An 18,447-nucleotide genomic window follows, 5' to 3' on the forward strand; every position below is an offset into this window, starting at 1 on the left:
TGTGATGTGAGGTGGGGCCTGACCATTAAGAGCCTTAAAAGTAAGCAACAAGGTCTTCAACTGAATTCTGAAGTGAACAGCTGTTAGAGATATTATGTTTCCTGATGATGTCTCCGAGGTGGAGCATGTATGGGCTGAATAGGACTGGCCTGAGGATGGAACCCTGGGGAACCCTGTAGGTGACAGGGGCAGAGGAGGAGGGGAACTGGTCTATAGCCACTGAAAAGGTCCTGTGTTTAAGATAGGATCCAAACCAGTTTAAAGCAGTATACCAACCCAGTGTTCAAGAAGAGTCAAAAAGGATGTCATGGTCAATTGTATTGAAGGCAGCACTAAGATCTTGTAAAACTAGAATCGGATTTTCCCCAGAGTCAGCAGTGAGCAGTCGGTCATTAGTCACCTTTAACAGAGCTGTCTCAGTACTGTGGAGGGCTTTCAACCCTGATTGGAATGGATTTAAGATATTGTTGGTATTCATCATGTGCATCACGTCAAGTTTGGGGTTTGGATGTCACATAGATCCAGCAGTAAGAATGAAATCACCTCTCCAGCTGAGAGAGACGTGGTCTTGGCCTGTGAGGTTCTCTGGTACATGGACTGTTGGACTGTGCAGATGGATGTTCCCCCGCTGGAACCTGATTTCCCAGAGCTGAAAATCATCCGCCTCCATATGGAATGGATAAAAATATCAGCTATGTGACTGTGTGATTTGAGTTGCTCTGTGGGAGGACATTAATTCAGTGTCACATCTCTCCACCACTCTGACTTCCTGACTGACTGGTTCCAGCTTTTTAATCTCTGGCAGAGATTTAAGAGGCACTTCCTCTTCCTTTCTTCCTCGATGTTTGTCTCTGTGAACATGTGCTCATATCTGTGTCTTTGGTGCATGTGATGATGTTTCCATTGTGTGTTAATCCTAACTCTGGTGTCTGCTCTGTATTTGGCTCTGTGTTGCTCCTCCATTGTCTTTCTTTCCCTCTCTGTCACCACTTCATTCATGCTCTCTGGTTTTGTCCTCGCTGGTGTTTTCATGACATTTACATTTGGCACAGAAGCCTGGAATCATACTGAGGTTTGAATAATAACAAACAAGCTCAGGGCTGTTTACTCCCACAGTTTGTGGTTTTGTGAACAAAAATCAGTTATGCTTCATTATGCAGTGAGTAGATGTTGTGCCCTCTGAATGCATTGAGCTTTTGAGCACACTCCACCATGTTTCCCAGGATAACTGAGATATGCCTCTGCCTGCTGGAGGTTTATTAATTTTGTGGGTTCCTACTATAATTCATCCTCTGTGGGAAAACACTGCAGTTTCTGTTGGCTCCGTTTGGCTGCATGACACAAGATACACATTTACATTTCAACAAGTCCCAAACAATAATGAGGGTAATTCAGATTTTTTACAACTTGGGTTTCATTTTCATGTCAGTTATTCCTCTCAGTAATAAAAAAACAACTTATCACCAAGTTAACAGCTGAGATCTGGGAACATGGTGAAATCACTATAAAGGTCAGACAGTCAGGCTGGTTGGAGACAAACCAGGGTGTTAGTTCAACTTATTTGAAAGAAAACAATAACATTTCCAAATTGTCTGTTAGTCAGGATTATCTTTACCTGTGTCCTGTATCCATGACCTCTGCTGCTATGTTACTGTAAGAAGCTGCACTTTTCTCTAAACTGAGGTTTGAATTGAAGGAATTGAGATTATTTGTTTGTTTTTTTTAGTTAAATCTAAAAGGTCCATATAGTATACAGGTAAATTACCATGTGTAGTGTGATTATAGATCAGGTCTAGTTTCTATATTAATACTGTGAAAGTATCAAAGCCTCAGTCCACAGAGAAATTCACACAGCCTGTATTCAGAAACTAAGCCTTAAAACCAGCCGTCAGGACTTCTGGAACTTTGTGATGTCACAACAAAGCAGTCACCGCTCTCAGCCACACCCCAAGCCCCGCCCACCTGGACCCACCATCCAACTTTGTAGGATTTGGACTTTTTACCTGAAATCCGCTATATTTTTATTGGATCACTCAGAAAACAGTCAGCCAATCAGAAAAGAGAATCACAGCCTCTACACAGCATGCCTACACTGTGAGTTTTGAATTTCAACAAAGAAAAACAACAGAAAAATCAAAAATCAATCAAAAAAAATCTATTTTTCAACAGATTGGAAAAATCAATGTGTTTCTCTTTGAACTTTGAATTAATAGTGACAGCTTTAATTCCACAGCCAACTTCATGCATCAACCTTGATGAACCATATATATACACCATATACACATGTACATACATATACCATCGTTTTTGCCATTTAAGTTCATGTGGCTTTTATTTGTGCGTTCATTAACATGAATTATCAGTGTGGTTCAAATGAAGAAGTTGCTCTGTGGTGGGTAAACCCAGCTCATGTTGCTTCCATGTTTCCTCGATGGCTAACATGTCACATGTTTGTTCATCAGGAAAGTAAGAGTACTGTCACTAAAACACTGTATTTGATTACACTTTCAAGGTGGCTGAGAATTCACTATGTTTCCAATCTCACTTTCTGCTTCACCACATCTGTCCAACACCTGCACAGTGTGGTGTAACTTTTATATCAAAACACGTAATCACTTCATAAAAACAGCATTCCTCAGCCATCTTTAAGCAATTACAACGTGCTAAGATGGACCACTGACAACTTCAGCTGCGTCCACAGAGGTTAATGTGACTCCAAGAGCCTCAGAGCAGAAACATGAGGCCGACTGACTCTGCTCTGTGTCCCTGTACAGGTACGCTACCTGAAGATCATCGAGAAGAGCGGCTACCAGGCCCTGCCCTGGGTCAGATACATCACTCAGAATGGAGGTAAGGACACACACACACACACACACACACACACACACACACACACACACACACACACACACACACACACACACACACACATACACACACACCTTTGTTTTACTTTATTCATGAATAGAATTTATGTGAAAAAACCAGTTCTGACCTGTACTGGTGGTTCCATCTCTCCTGCAACATTTCTCTCATCTGGTTCTGTTTTGCTGTCTTCTTTAACAAAACCAAACAGATCCCTTAATGATTAAATTATACACTAGCTTATGGGTATTTTACACACATAAGATACCATTATCTCAGATGTCCATCGAGAGTAAACGTACGTAAATCCACTTAGAATAAGAGAAAAAAGACAAAAACATGATGATTCTCAGGCAAGTTCTTTGTAACTTTGAATCCAGTGATACTAGTCTGTACATCCATGGGTACACTACAGATAGGGCCTGCGAATAGCTGATTCAGCTACTTTTAATGGAGAGTGTAAACAAATATAGGCTTCAAAAACAAAAGAAGCAGTCTCTACCTGTAGCTGATATAACTTTACTGTTGGATTCAATAAAATGAAGAAAAAAAAGGACAAGCAGCTCTTCAAGTGGAAAATCTTATCCACATAATGAAACAAGGATGTGGCTCTGAACAATGTTTAAATTACAGGAAGAGCAGCAAGTTTACAGAGAAACAGTAGGTAATTGCAGCTGTAGTTATTGTTGGTGTGGGGGGGTAGAATTACCCACGTACAGGCTCCAGGTGGATTAGAATCACTGACCGGAGCATGACCACACTGCCCCACAGAAATAAATCTGGTCTGAACAGGATTTAGTCTGTGTTTGGATTTGATGTTTCCTCACACATTTCATCTGAATTTCTAACACTGATTTCCAAACTGTTGTCAGGTTCATGTTGTTGAACTTTGCAAAACTCTGGTCTAATATGTTTGTTTTACTGTCTTTGTCAAGTCCGATGATCAGTTTCTTCAGCTGATGGTAGTTCACATACGTTCTCTCTCTCCTTCTACTCCCTCCTGTCTTTGGAGATGTGGAAATGTCTCAAATGTTAAAAGTTGAATTCTCTGTAAATTGGCTCAGATGATTTCAGAATTTGGCCATCTAATACTTGCTCTATGTAAATATATTAGCTCCATGTTTGTTTTCAGCCCAAATCCTTATTCAAAGGTACAAACTCTGTCTTTATTTTAGTGGCTTTGGGCACAGACACATTGATAGAGATGACACAGGACACTGTGTCAGTGGTGGGAGAACGATTTCAAAACATTAGCTTTGTCCACCTGAGAATACTGTCAAATACATATTACTCTGAAAATTATAATATATTAATTATAATGTGATGTATGTTATGAATAATAAAGCATATATCCAATGATTCATACATTAGTAGTATTAAACACATTGATGGGAGATGTGAAGGACATGACTGACCATAGTAAATTCAGTGACATGCATAATTGTCCTCTGTTGACATGTCTCCATGTCTGGACCTGTTGTTAGCTGGATTCTCCCCTTAATGCGTCTGCAAGGAGGAGACAGATGCACCTTGCAAACACTTGCAAGACTTCAGCCTGATGCATGTGATTGGTAAATATACCACGTATATCTGGGGCAGAACACGCCACACCTGCACCTGAGAAACAGCAGGAGAAGGTTTAGTGAATCCGGCTCCAAGGGTTTTAGCTTCTTTCAGTGTCTTTTCGATACATTCATTATTGAGTTTGACTTTTTTTTCTTGAAGTTAGTGAGCGGTGGCTCCACACAGCTTCCTGATCAGGTTATCACTGGAGACCCCTCCCTTCTCCGCTATGATTGGCAGGAAGGAAGGAAGCAGACAGACTGTGCCGTTGTTCTTGGCTAAGCTAAGAACCTTCACACACACACACACACACACACACACTCACACACACACACACACACACACACACACACACACACACACACACACACAACCATGAACTGAAGCACATTTTACATGTGTACTCCTATACTCACTTTATTAGGAACAGCACACTAACTCTGGCTAGTTCCTCAGTTCTTCGTGTCATGGATCCTCCAGATGTTGAAACTTTCCTCTGAGTCTCTGCTCCATGTTGACATGATGCATCACATCATTTTTGCTGATTCATCAGCTGCACATTCAAGCTGCCAATCTCCTCTTCTACCACATCCCAAAGCTGTTCTACTGGATTCAGGTCTGGAGACTGGGGGGTGAACTGGAGTTCACTGAACTCACTGTCATGTTGATGAAACCTCAGATACTCAGATAAACTGAGACATTCAGTCCATGATTGATTGGTATTAAGAAGAGAACATTCCCCACCAGCCTGGACTGTTGACACAAGGCAGGTTGGCTCCATGGATTCATGCTGTTGGTGTCATAGATCCAGTTGTAGAGGTTTTAGCTCTGGACTGATGATACATGATCAGAGACGTGAGAACAGCCACGATCTTCTACATGTTTCTAACTGTACTCACTGGTGGTGATGAACAGGCTGGAACAGCAGTAAACAGTCAAACCTTTTTTCATCCAGAGGTCAAAGTTCATTCATGTTGTAGGATTCAAAAAAGAATCAGAGCCAGATCTCTGAGCATTAAAGAGCCTGTAGTCCTTCAAATCCCAGTTCCTCAATGAGCCAATCGTAACATCCAACAAAACATCCAGTCAATGGTCCAGTGTAATTCAGTTTAACAAGCACCATAAAAACAGAATGAAATGATATTTGTAATGATATCTGTGAAGCAGACGGACATCATTGAGAGTGGCAGGTTAGATCCATGTTTTCCATCACTGAAGAGCTCAGCTTGTCTGGTGTTGAACTGTACGGTCAGGTCCTGAGTCGTCCACATGCTGAAACGTTTAACGACTGATGCTGCAACTCCTTACACTGATACGATCTTTAGCAACAGTGCAGGAGAAAAACCTTTGTAGAAAAGTATAACACAGGAAGGGGAAAAGGTCTCAGAGTCTACAGGGACAAGAAAGACAGAGGGATGTTGAAGCAATGAAGACGGAGTGAAAAGAAAGAGACCTGCAAATATTATCAGGTACAGTGTGACGACTTCTGTGTTCAGCAATAACAGGATCATCTTTAGAGGCAAAAGCCATTGTCGTTATCTTCTGCTCTTCATTTCCCAGATAGTTTGCTAATCAAACAGTGTGGCATGTAGTGTAGTTTTCACATGTGGCTTTTCAGAGTAAATGTTTTCAGATATTTGTTACTGCCAGAATCTGAACATTCATTCCAGAGTTTTGTTTCTGATACTAATGCAAAAGTTTGATTGTTACCTCACTTTGAGGAATATAATCATGTTAACTACAGAACCATTTATACACAAAGCTCTGTGTATAAATGTCAAACTGAATTTTTGGATTCTCCTAATTTTTTGAGAATGTAAACTATGATGAGCATTGAACAGTTTCCAAACACACTACATTCTACCATGGCAGTAGTTTATTATTTGTTAGCTTGCTAGCAACTAGATGTGACTTGATGAGTCGTTGACAGCTCCTGCACACTCAGTGCTGTGTTCATCCTTCACTATAGAAAGGTGGTAGTCGGGGTGGGGGTCATAGCTCTAAAGTACCTTCAGGAGAAACATCAGCTTTCCCCTGCAGGCCCTTCAGACTAAGCTCCGCTCACAGGCCCACGAGTGACAAAGCAGAAAGGTCCTCAGGGAGCCCAGTGCCCAGGTCTGGACCACTGAGCCTGCTCCCAGATGTTAGTGTTCGCTGTCATCTGTTGTCCTGCACAGCCCAGGAATGACTCGGGAAGGCTCACACACCAGAGGGGGTTTAACGGATTGGGACAAAGAGCCCAGGTCAGCTTAGTGCAGTTGATAGGATCCAGTTAAATAAGCAGTGTGCAGGTCTGTGTCTATGTTTTATTGACCATTCAGCAAACAGCAAGAACAACACTCCTCACTAAATGATCCTGTAGAGAAGGTCTGAACTACTGAGGAAAATATCTTATTAGTTTTCTAAGACTCCACAGTTTATCTTACACTGCATTTATAAAATATTAATCATTTATAAATAATTGTGATGCTATGTTTATTGATGACAGCTGTACTGTTGTGCAGCTACAGTATGATAACAGACCGTTGCTAAGGCCTGACAGTGTTTTCCTATGCGGTGATGGATCATTCACTGTGTTGGTCTTTTTGAATGTGAAAAAAAACAGTCTACTCTCTGTCTCCGTAGAGGGTCCTGTCCCAGTCCCGATCCCATCTCGCCCCATATTATGTTTTTTAAAGGACTCGGACTACATAATTGGCAATGGCATTTTTTACAGTGTTTCCCTCAGGTTGAGAATTTACCTGTGGTAGTGGGAGGCACGGCTTATGACCAATTTACAAGCAGAGACTCATGCAGTTTAGAGGTGGAGACTGTAACCCAGGTTATTTTCTGTAGCTACAGTTTACAGGTGTAGCGTTTGTGAAATAAGGTTCTGATGTCAGAGGGAGCAGCCTCTCTGAGTATTGGAGTCAATCCACACGTCAGGTGGCTGCTTACAGACAACCAGCGACCACAGCAGACAGGAGAGGATGAAAAAGAATGTAAAAGACAACAGAATGACTCATATTCGAAATGAAGCAAATGACATTCATTCATATTACACAACATATCTATGTATAAAGACTGACCTGTTGTTTTAACAATTCCCGTCCCACCAGCTCCTGTTGATTTTTGTTTTTTTCCTGTCCCAGTCACATGACACTGACTCCCATCCCATGGGCATCCAACACCCTCTAACACACAGAGGTGTTTGTAAGTGAAGAAAATCATTTTTGGTCTGGTATAAACAGAGCAGTCACAAAGCACATCACCCTGACAATAAGCAAGTATAAATAAATGAGTTAATACCATTTAATGAGAGTGAAAGAGAAGCTGGTCTGGTTTGTTAGATACAGGTGCTCATGAGGTCTTTGACATTGAGTTCCAAGTCAATAAGTAAACATTTGTTGGTGATAATGTCAGGTCCTGGTGAAACTGGGCTTTACTTTCTTTTACTCACTCTACCCTGCAGAAATAATGTCATTTCTTCACTGTTTGAAAATGAAATGACTTTTATGTCTAATGTAATTTGTCTCATCTCAACATTATATTGTAGCACTCAGCAGTGAGCAGTTTACTGTCTCGACCACAGCAGTTAGTGAAACACTGAGGGGACCAGTTTAAACTGTATGATGATGTGAGTCAGACTTGAGTGTTAAACTGTCTTTGTTAAATACCTGCTCTGCTGCTTTCACACTGCACACGTCCTCTGGCTCACTGAGCAGCACTGTCACATTCATGTAGACGCCTCTGACTCTGATGTGGTCAAAACTACGTAATTGTCAATTTCTGCTGCTGATGGCACATGCTCGATGATGCGTGTATGTGTTTGTGTGTGCGTGTGGTGTAACATGGTGACGCCACTCTAATAAACCTGTGGTTTCACCCCTGAACTGTCGGTGCTTTCTTGTGCACCTCACACGGCACATCTGTGTGTGTCTGTTTGTGCACTGGAGCGAGTGTGTGTGTGTGTGTGTGTGTGTGTGTGTGTGTGGTGTGTGTGTGGCTTTGAAACGATACTAAACCCAGAAGGTTGAGTCAACAAAGAGAGTAAAAATGCAGAATGTGGAACTACACTTGGGGCACATGTGTGTCTCTGTGTCTCTGTGTGTGTGTGTGTGTGTGTGTGTGTGCAGAGCCATGTGCAGAACACACACAAGAAAAATCCAAACGTCCTGACCTGGAGCGAGGGGGAGAGGGGCGTATTTAGTTGCTTAAATTAAAGACCTCCCATGAGGTTTTTCAGTTGAAGGACCCCTCTTTAAACACCAAGCTACCAATTACCAGCAGCCTCCAGCCCTACCCATCTATTACCACATCCAGAGGAGAAGTGGGGACCTCAACTGTCGTCCTCTCCTCCCTTTCATGTTCTCTCGCTCCAAAGCCTTGTAGGAAACCAGTGGCAGTGTTTGATGGTTTCGGGACAGGCAGTTAAAGCCACGCTTAGGGGGAGAGGGCGAGCTGCACTCCATTTATTGTCTGGCCCGGCACACCGCTACGCTACAATTAGAAATACACTAACAGACTCCAGGCTGCTGTTAGACCAGTGTGGCACACAGCAGGTACATCAAGCAGCTTAAGGCAGTAGTTTGTATATGTCACGCTATTTTCCTCTCTGGGCCTCTGGTAAGGAAACATGCCGCAGAGATGACTGGCTGACCAACTTTTCCGTGTGACATTCAGACATAAACTTTTTTTCAGTATTAATACAGATTTTTTTTGCCAAAATTCTGTGTAACCAGTTATATATAAATTCACATATCAGATGTATATTAACCAGTAACACAGTCGTTTCCAGTCTATTTAGGTTTAGTTAGGTGAAGTAAATAAAAAGTAGAAAAAAAACCTAAAACTTCAAGATTCAGTTCAGGTCTTCTATCTCTGACAGCAGAAACAGCTTTTAGTGAAAGTCTTTCTCTAAATATGTATCTGACTCTTATTTTATACCTGATCCAAGTACTGAAGGTCTTGATAAGGAAGCTGATAATCTTAAAGTGTGATGTGCTGTTTACTTACCAGTTTTGCAGAGAGCTTCAGTCATTGTTGCATTTACAAGAAAAGAGGTTATAATACGTCCTCTGAGACTGGACGCTACAGTGGTTCGGCATTGGAAAGTGATGAGACAGTACAGCCAGACCGGGACTAGCTGGTTAGCATGCTAACTTCAGTAGAAGAAAAGAAGTGACAGAAAAAAAAGCAAAACAAAAGAGTGTTTCCACCTCTGGAGACAGCTGTTAGTGAGTAAAGTAATGAAGTTTGATCCTGGACTGTTAGCAGCTGTTAATGCTAACATTAGCATGTAGCTAACTTACATATAGCTCCTTCAATAAGCAACAACAGACTTACAGTCAGATGGGTGGATAGAATGGCAGACAGGTATGAGGTAAGCAGACAACAGGAAAATAAGCACATGTAGCAAGTAACTGGAAAAACACAGAAATAGTGGGAGGTTTATATACTGACATGACATGATGAAAACTGGGATCAGGACTGAAGGTCGGCAGGGAAATACAGATGATTACAAAGGTACTGACATAGCTGATGATAAAGCACATCGTATACATACAAGTGTTTCATTTCTGTGTTTAATCTGTCTTGTACTGTCATTAGTACAACTGTGTGTTTCAGTAGGTTCATCCCTTGTATATATGTGTGTGTGTGTGTGTGTGTGTGTGTGTGTGTGTGTAGACCTTTGACTGTAGCTAGTCAGGCACAAGAGATACAGACAAATGTAAGGGGTTTTATTCACCCAAATGTCCGTGTCCTATAGATATGTGAACATCATTTTGTTAACTCGGGTGTAAACAGATTTAACAGGGCAAAATAATGCAGCTCCAGCCTTCCATCAGCTGAGGTCTAAAATCTGAAATTGAGCTCTAAGCACAAGCAGTGACTAAACTGACATGACTGACTCACAAAAACACAAAATGGAGACATCTGCACCTGTCCAGCCAGACAATGAACACATCAAGGGACACAAAGAAACACTCGACATAACACAATCTCAGTTTAATCCACATCAACAGTAGTGCAGTGTCCATTCAAGTCGTGGCTGTTGTGGCTGAGTGTTTTGGGTGACGGTGCAGAAGCAACACAGTTTGATCATATGAGTGTTTGTAGAGATAAAACAAAAAAAACACAGACAGACAAAGATCCCTCCATTTATACTTAGATAAATTCTATATTGGAATAACACATATGAAGTTATGACTGAACCCCCCTCATGAATCCTGATGAGTTGGTTCTAACCAAGTGTCCCAGGCTCTCCCTCTTACAGGAGGAACACCTCATCAGGCCAGAAGCACCGAACAGAACAGAACCTAAAACAGCAGGAAGATCTCAGCTCATTATTAACAATAAATAAAGTTTGTTTTAAGTTTAACTTTGTAAATTACTAATATTAACATCACCTCATGAAAAACACAGGGTGAACAGAAATATTTTTCTTGACCAGGTCAGGATCAGAATCCCGTTAAGAATCAGGATTAAGTTAATTATGGTAAATGTAGAGGTTAGTGCATGTGACTGAATATGCTGCAGTCAGTGGAAGGTCCTCAAAAGTGTAGAAGCACAGTGGTGTGTGTGTGTGTGTGTGTGTGTGTGTGTGTGTGTGTGTGTGTGTGTGTGTGTGTGTGTGTGTGTGTGTGTGTGTGTGTGTGTGTGTGTGTTCATGTGCATGTGTGCAGAAACAACATATGGCATCTGGCATGAAACAGCCCACAGTTAACAGAATTTGGCAGGTAATTTCTGTAAACTCACTTTTGCATGTTAGCTGAATTAAAGATATGCCAGCACATTTTACCATAAAGCTGTGCTATTGTTTCCAGAGTGCCCCTGGTTGCCACTAGCAACGCTCAGAAACACGAAGCTGCCACGGGCTCTGGCTCTAATTGCTCTTAAAGCAGATCTGATTTAAGGCAAATGAAATCCAGATACGCCGGGCTCACAGAGCAACGAGTTTCACCACTCCCCTGCCTAACCTTAAGCACACAGCACTAGGTTTCCATAACAAAACCCATGTGTGTGTTAGTGTGACTGCGTGTGTTATTGTTATCATTACAGAAATCATAGTTTGTGTTCTTTAGGCGGCTGAGTGCGGCTTTGGAACTGTTTCCATGAACACGCCATACTGATCTCCAGCCTGTACGTACACCTGTGTGTGTGTGTGTGTGTGTGTGTGTGTGTGTGTGTGTGTGTGTGTGTGTGTGTGTGTGTGTGTGTGTGTGTGTGTGTGTGCGTGCGCACAAGGAAGTGCAGATGTCGAGCCAAGCCTTACTCTAAATTCAGAGATTCCTCCAGAGATAAGCAGCCAGTCAGATGTTGCTCAGGGCAAGAAGCCACTAGACTCAACCTTGCTCCATGTTGGTATACTGTACATACCATACACACATGGATATGCATGTGCCTGCATGTACGCACATGCCTGTGTGTGCATGTGTTTCCTGTTGTGCTCTTATTGTCCATTTCAAATATTTATATTTGCCAATTCCAGAGCCAAGCATAGCATGAGGCTAACTCAGCTGCAGTCAGCACAAACCCACAGGCTGCTGTCGGTCTGGATCTCACAAAGAACAGGAAACATTAAAGAGAAACATAGTGAAGTATATGTGACGCCACTTCATTATATCAATAGATTCAGGTCCCAGTCTGTAGTTTTCATTGCACTGGCAGCTCTGTGTTTTTTTTATAGAGAAAGTCTTGTCATGCCCCCCTTTGTGCCACCATCATCAGGAACTAACATCACTTCAGGTGATGCTTGAGACGTCACTGAACAGGTGTGTCATTGATTCATCTTCCTCCACACATCTTTTCATAGGTGGTGTTAGGGATTTTCTTTCTTTTTTTGTTGTTGTGGACAGTTGGAGGCTTAACAACTTATTGGTTGAGCTGGAAATTGTGAAAAACACATCTACATGCAGCGAGGTATGGACATGTGACATTTGAAAGAAACTACACAGCTCACCACTTTACAGATTACACTACCTAGACAGGTATTGTGGAAAATGCCTAAGCAAAAAGGTGAATAGTGACAAAGTATTGCAGGAGTCCTGCTCAGACCAGCTTTCAGGTAAAGACCTTTCCTGGTTATAGAATTCTTGCAAGTGCAAGAGACAGTTTTTGATGGCTGGGTGCCAGGGCGCAGGCCGGCTATCATCGCTAACAGAAACAAAATGAGGTTTCTGCCACAACTTCACCCACTTCCACAGTGCATGGAGAAAGGAAAAAAGCCAGAAGAGGTGAAAACTCCAGCCACACTTGTAGTAGACAGAGGAACCTTATTAGTTGCTTTCATCAGGGGCATTCTGATGGAACGTGGATGACCCTGATGAAGGCAACAAGCTGAAAAACGTCAGTCTAATAACATCGCTAACTGCACTGCCAGGAGCATGAAGCACCAAAGGGGCCACAGTTGCTTCATTTTCACGACTTTGCCGTCTTGACGTGGGTGTATATATGTCTCACCTGATATGAGCAACATGACCTTACCCAGGTGATTCCTGTATCTCTCCCTCGTCTCGTGTCTTTAATAAGACGGACTAAGATCCGAGAAGAGGATGCTAGTGAGTGAAATGTTGACACAATTAAGGGAAGTGAACTGGAACATGCAGGAATTTGCAGGATATTGTGGGTTGTGACGGATCATAGTGAACAGATGTTCAATGTGTTGTTCTCTGCATAGTCATTGAATATGTGCTCATTCCTGACTGTGGAGACTAAACAAATAGAAAAATTCTGGTCATTTTGCACTTGTGTACCTGCGCGGTGAAACATGATCAGGAGCTGAAGTCAAACATGGAGTGGCTTAAAGGTCCATATAGCATAAAGGTAGATGTTCATGTGTTGTTTGATTATAAAGCAGGTCTAGCTTCTATATTAATACTGTGAAAGTATCAAATCCTCAGTCCACAGAGAAATGTACACAGCCTGTATTCAGAAAACCAGTCAGTGTTCACCTGAAACCTGCTATATTTTTATCGGATCACTCAGAAAACAGTCAGCCAATCAGAAAAGAAGCTCAGAGCCTCCTCTCTTCTGATTGGCTCACAGACCTGTTGTTACTAGAGCTCCAGAGAGAAGCCTGAGAGAGGAGATGTAAAACTTCACTGAGATGGATTTTGATTCTTATGGATCAACACTTCAAATAAATCTCACAGGAAAAGTGTAAAACATGGGAACTTTAAAAGAACTTAGCTGCTTTAACAAAGCAAAATTTAAATGAAACTAATAGACTTTAGATAGACATGTAAGTTTATAGCTTGCCTATATTAGGTTGTACTACTTGTCACTGTATTCTGGGTATTTTCAGACTTACTACCTTTTAGATTCTGTAAGATTTATTTAATTGAGTGGGCAAGAGGCGACAGCAGTCTTTAAAGAGCAGTGTTGGTGAATCAGTGTGGAGGAAAATGATGTAGAAATTAGATTCTCCAATAGAGTTATCTGCTCGCCTCAACAACTTGGAGAGCAGCCAAGCGAGGTCAGGTTCAATAATAGGAAATGTGGACCCCAACAGTAGTTTTGACAGTTCACAGGTCAAAACTTTATATTCATATGGATATGACAGACCGCAGCCTTACAATTATGAGCCTGCTAAGTGTCCAGGAGAGCAGGAGCTGACAGGGATCAGGAAAAATAACAGCCATCAGTGAGAAGTCCAGCTGTGGTGTGAAGAGAAGCAGTAGAGAGCTAACAATAACTAACACTGCACATCACTTCACTGTAAAGTTGTTATTACATCAGGATGCTTTGAAAATACACAAATATTGTGTTTTTTGCAATTTTTTTGCTCAGACAGGAAGGTTTGAAGCTCAAACCCTGCCTTTACTGATCCAATTGACATTGTTGTGGAGAAGCAAATCATCAAGTTGGCCTCTAACTAAACACATAATGTGATACTGCAGTCGAGATGAAGCCATGATGTCATGATTTCTGAGTACATATCACTCACACTAGCACAGAGGACTTTTTGGGGGATGATGCAGACTAGATTGGTGGGATTGCACCACTCCCATCTGTCTCGCTATTATAGATCATGCTCTATCAGTAACAACGGAGACGACATGCTACAGATCAATTCCTCTGTCAGACAGCATTTGCATGGTGGCTTCATACAGATCCTCCCCTCTTGTACCAAAACATACAATCAGTTGTGCACTGTCTTTGTTGTCTGTTGATTCCTCTACAACTACAAAGTTGCTGGATCAAATCTTCAGTAAGAATCTCTGTTTGTCTTGCTGCCATCTTATTTATCTTTCATTTCATCAAGACCTCCATCATGTTACTCAAACACTCTTTCATTACTTTAGTGTAATGGCTCGTTGTGTGTGTTCCTCTCCATGAAGTTTGTTGCAGAGTCAATGATTTTACAGTTATTCTACTGTAGGTTTGATGTAATGACCTGAGCAGGTTCGGCTCTTATCTCTGTGATCTGAGGATGGTTTTGTTCACACTCGGTATGTTTGGTACCGTAGTGGCATTTTCCATCACCACTTGTCACTATGGCCATTGATTGGTCACAGTGGTCTTTTTCTCTTTTTTTTTGTTTTGAACATGCCATTTTTCTTTTTAAACTGTAGCTCCTACATCAAAAACCTCACTAACTGTGGGTGAGTGAATGATGACAGGTGAGATGAGATGACGTGATAGCGATTTGTCACTCCAAATCAGTCTGGGTCAGGTAGCAGAGAGACTGTATTTGGGTCCAGATCCAGTTGGCCTGTTGAGTATGTATGCACCAGAGATGGCTATTTATGAAAATACCAGGAAGTCAGCAGTTTGTGAGAGACTCAAACCACCTGTTTGGCACCAACAATCATTCCATGGTCAGAGTCACTTAAATCACATTTCTTCCTCTTTCTGATGTTTGGGCTGAACAGCGACTGAACCTCTTCACCATGTCTGCATGTTTTTCTGATTTCAGTTGCTATCACTTGATTTGAATTAACAAGCAGTTGTACAAGTGGCCACTGAGAGTATAGTCTGCTTCACCAAGCTCATAAAACTTTTGTTAAAGGCCATGTTACCAGTGTACTGTAAACAGCTGTAGTTGAGGTTGTGGATCCTAAATCCACTCATATACAGGGAGACACATTCCTTCAGACCCTTCCACTAATAAGGGTCTGTTGTAACATGCAAGCATTAGAATACACTGTCTGTGTCCTGTTTAACAAAAAGTTTAATGTAGGGTATAAGCACAGATCAGTTTGTCTTTGAGACTGTCCTCCTGTAAAGAAATGAGCCCATAGGTTGTCTGTGCAGCAGGTTATTATAAGTTTTGTTGCTAGGCGACATCTAGTGGTTGTAGTAAGCAAAGGGAAAACTGCGGTGACGTAGTATAAAGAGACAAAGTCCACGTCGGAGGAGGTTGTGGTGGATGGATGAATATGACACAGGAGAATGTGAAACTAGCTGTTTATGTTGTTTCTATTTTCCATGATCGTTTGTTGTAATTATTGTACCCATGACAACAACGACAGTGTAATGTTGTGGAAGTACTTATTTTAACCCAAATCAGGATCGTTTCCTCAGCCTAACCAAGCCATGTTGTTATTGTAATGGTGACACCGAGGTCAGGTACGCCTGCCGCTGTAGGGGCGCTATTTCAGGAGACCTTCCTTGGGGTGGTATCAGACGGTTGAAAGAGTTGCAGGACTGGTTGTCTTTTTTTTTATTTGCCATGGTGTTCATGCTTTATATTATAATTGAATATGACAAGAGCACATGAAAGAGGTTGTGTTAGAAATCATTGATCAAACCTGGAAGATATGAATTCATACAAGCTTATCTTTATATCATATTCTGCAAAACTGTGTGCAGCACTGTCTCCACACACATTTGGGGTTTTCTGACTGATGTCTAAGGACCTGTTGTCATCTGCTTCCAACCTTGTGTTTTGTTTCAGACTACCAGCTGAGGACACAGTAATGATGCCGGACAGACTGGACACCGTCAGAAACCGTAAATGTTCACGGATAAACAACTGCATCAATCGTCAGTTCCTCCAGGAAATTTAAAATCTCTCAGTCTCAAGAATCAACACAAAGAAATTCGGTGAATCCCTGTAGAAGAGCTTGGATGTAAATTTGCTAATTTGACAAATTTTCAGCAAAACAACAGTCAAATCCAAAGTATGCATCAAAGCTATTATCTTTCACCTTCTCTGTATGAATAATCCAATGCAGAGCTGCTGTTTCAAACCAAAGCACTGTAATGAAACAGGTCAAATAAAGGTCAAATAACATCACCCCTCCACATGAACAAACCGACTTCCTTGGAAATAAAGTACATGAATGCCTGGAGGACCTAGTTTCCCCAAACTGGTTTCTCAGGCAGAGCTGTGTTAACCCCTGAGGCTCCACCAGTGTAAATCCCAGCTGTAGTCACCAACCCTTTTTCTACCCGACAAAAGAAATTGATGCCAAATATATGAACATATGTGGCAGAAAAAGCAAATTTACCTCATTTACTTCAGCTACTGTTGGAGCTTATAGACATATATTGTACAATAAAAGTGTGGTGCCATATCACCATCTAAGACACTTTCCATCTAAAGCTAGTGAGACAAAGAGTGAAATATATCCTGACTTTAGTTTTGTTACATCTCCTTCCATCAGCAGTGATTTCATCTGCGCCACAGTCAGGATCACTTAAATCAAGGCTGAGGCAAGTTGGAGTGGTTTGAAATTTCAGTCAAGACTGATTCCAAATGAGGTCTGCATCAAGACTGAGACCCATTCTCCATCCTGTCGCTCATTGTGTGAGTCAGCAGTCACATATCTTCTATCAGTCAATACAGAGCAGTGGAGGTGAGAATAAAGAAGTGACTGACAGCAAAGCAGCTTCTCCAGTCTGATGTGAGAGGAGCTAGCCAAAAGAACTGGGCATGGTCGAGACAAAAGACTAACAGTCAGGATGGCCGGCTGAAGACGAGACAAGACCGTGACCGGACTCGAGTCCTACAGCTCTGGATGCCCCTGTAGAGTATGACTTGATTTCCACACTTTGCCACTCAGCATTACAATCCTCTTTAACCCATGGATAACTCTTCAAACTCTTACCTAGAGTCATTTAGCAGTAAAACTCAGTTAAGTCTGTGAGTGTTTCTCAAACTTTTTCACATCAGTGACCTAAACTGACACAAACTAGACCACGGACCCTCATCTGATAAAATGTTGCTTTTTAGATGTTTGATTACAGAAAGTGTTTGAAACCTATGATAAAAATACTCATTGTGTTACTTATGGATGGAAATATAGTGAATATAAATGATTCCCCCAGGAACTCCCCCACAGACCCCCGGGGTTCCCGGGACCCCACTTTGAGAATCACTAGTTCTGTTTAAGAGAAGAAAAATGTTCTCCAAACAGCCATACTGTCTTATTGACTGTGGTATGTTGTTAGCAAGCAAGCTAGTTCCCAGCACATACAAGAGTCAGCTGATTTTCTTCTTGAATGTGGACTGTACAAACCTGCCAGCCTCACAGAACAATGTCTTTGACCCAGCTGTTACTGAAGACACAGCTCTAATGTGAACTGCTCCTGAAAACAACAGTGTCTGTGTGTGAAACACAGATTTGATGCTGGAGGTGATGAGTGGTTTTTTTCTGTTTGTGCTGGTCTAGTCGAGCAGTTTCCCCCTTAGGCTCAACACGGGAGGCTCAACGCGCCTCACTGTTTCTGACCTGAAATACACATCTAAAGAGTAAACTCAGTTTAAACGCAAAGAGGATTTCAGACAAAGTTACATAGAGTGGGACAGGGAGTTAAGCTTTTTCCAGCTGTGAATAAATGTGTGGAGGACAAAATGATTGTAGATCCTTGGATCCCTCTGTATGCCCCTCTCCTCCAAGATCATGGATTGAAATGAAAACAAAGTGCTGCTTAAAGAATATGTTAATGAGCAAACTCATCTCCCTAATGACAAAGCTCCAGAGCAGTGACAGAGCACCTGTGACTGTCGTGAGGAACAGATTGACCTTTTGGTCTCATATTTCATTTGTGTGTTTTTTCTTACACTGACCTCTTGTCTGACCAATCAAT

The 18,447-nt window shown here is 41.8% G+C and overlaps 1 protein-coding gene across 1 annotated transcript in view; it reads left to right on the forward strand.

The window, feature by feature from the left end:
• The window catches only part of LOC130171414 (AP-1 complex subunit mu-1), a 36,438-nt gene that overhangs the window by 17,156 nt on the left and 835 nt on the right, over positions 1-18,447 (forward strand). The window contains exons 11-12 of the mRNA XM_056379428.1: positions 2,775-2,850; positions 16,310-18,447. The exon at positions 16,310-18,447 is cut by the window's right edge and continues 835 nt beyond it. Coding sequence (XP_056235403.1) covers positions 2,775-2,850; positions 16,310-16,332 — 99 coding nt within the window. The 3' untranslated portion in view covers positions 16,333-18,447. The remainder of the gene's footprint in view (positions 1-2,774; positions 2,851-16,309) is intronic.

This window comes from Seriola aureovittata, chromosome 6 (assembly GCF_021018895.1).
Source record: "Seriola aureovittata isolate HTS-2021-v1 ecotype China chromosome 6, ASM2101889v1, whole genome shotgun sequence".
NCBI classification, from domain to species: domain Eukaryota; kingdom Metazoa; phylum Chordata; class Actinopteri; order Carangiformes; family Carangidae; genus Seriola; species Seriola aureovittata.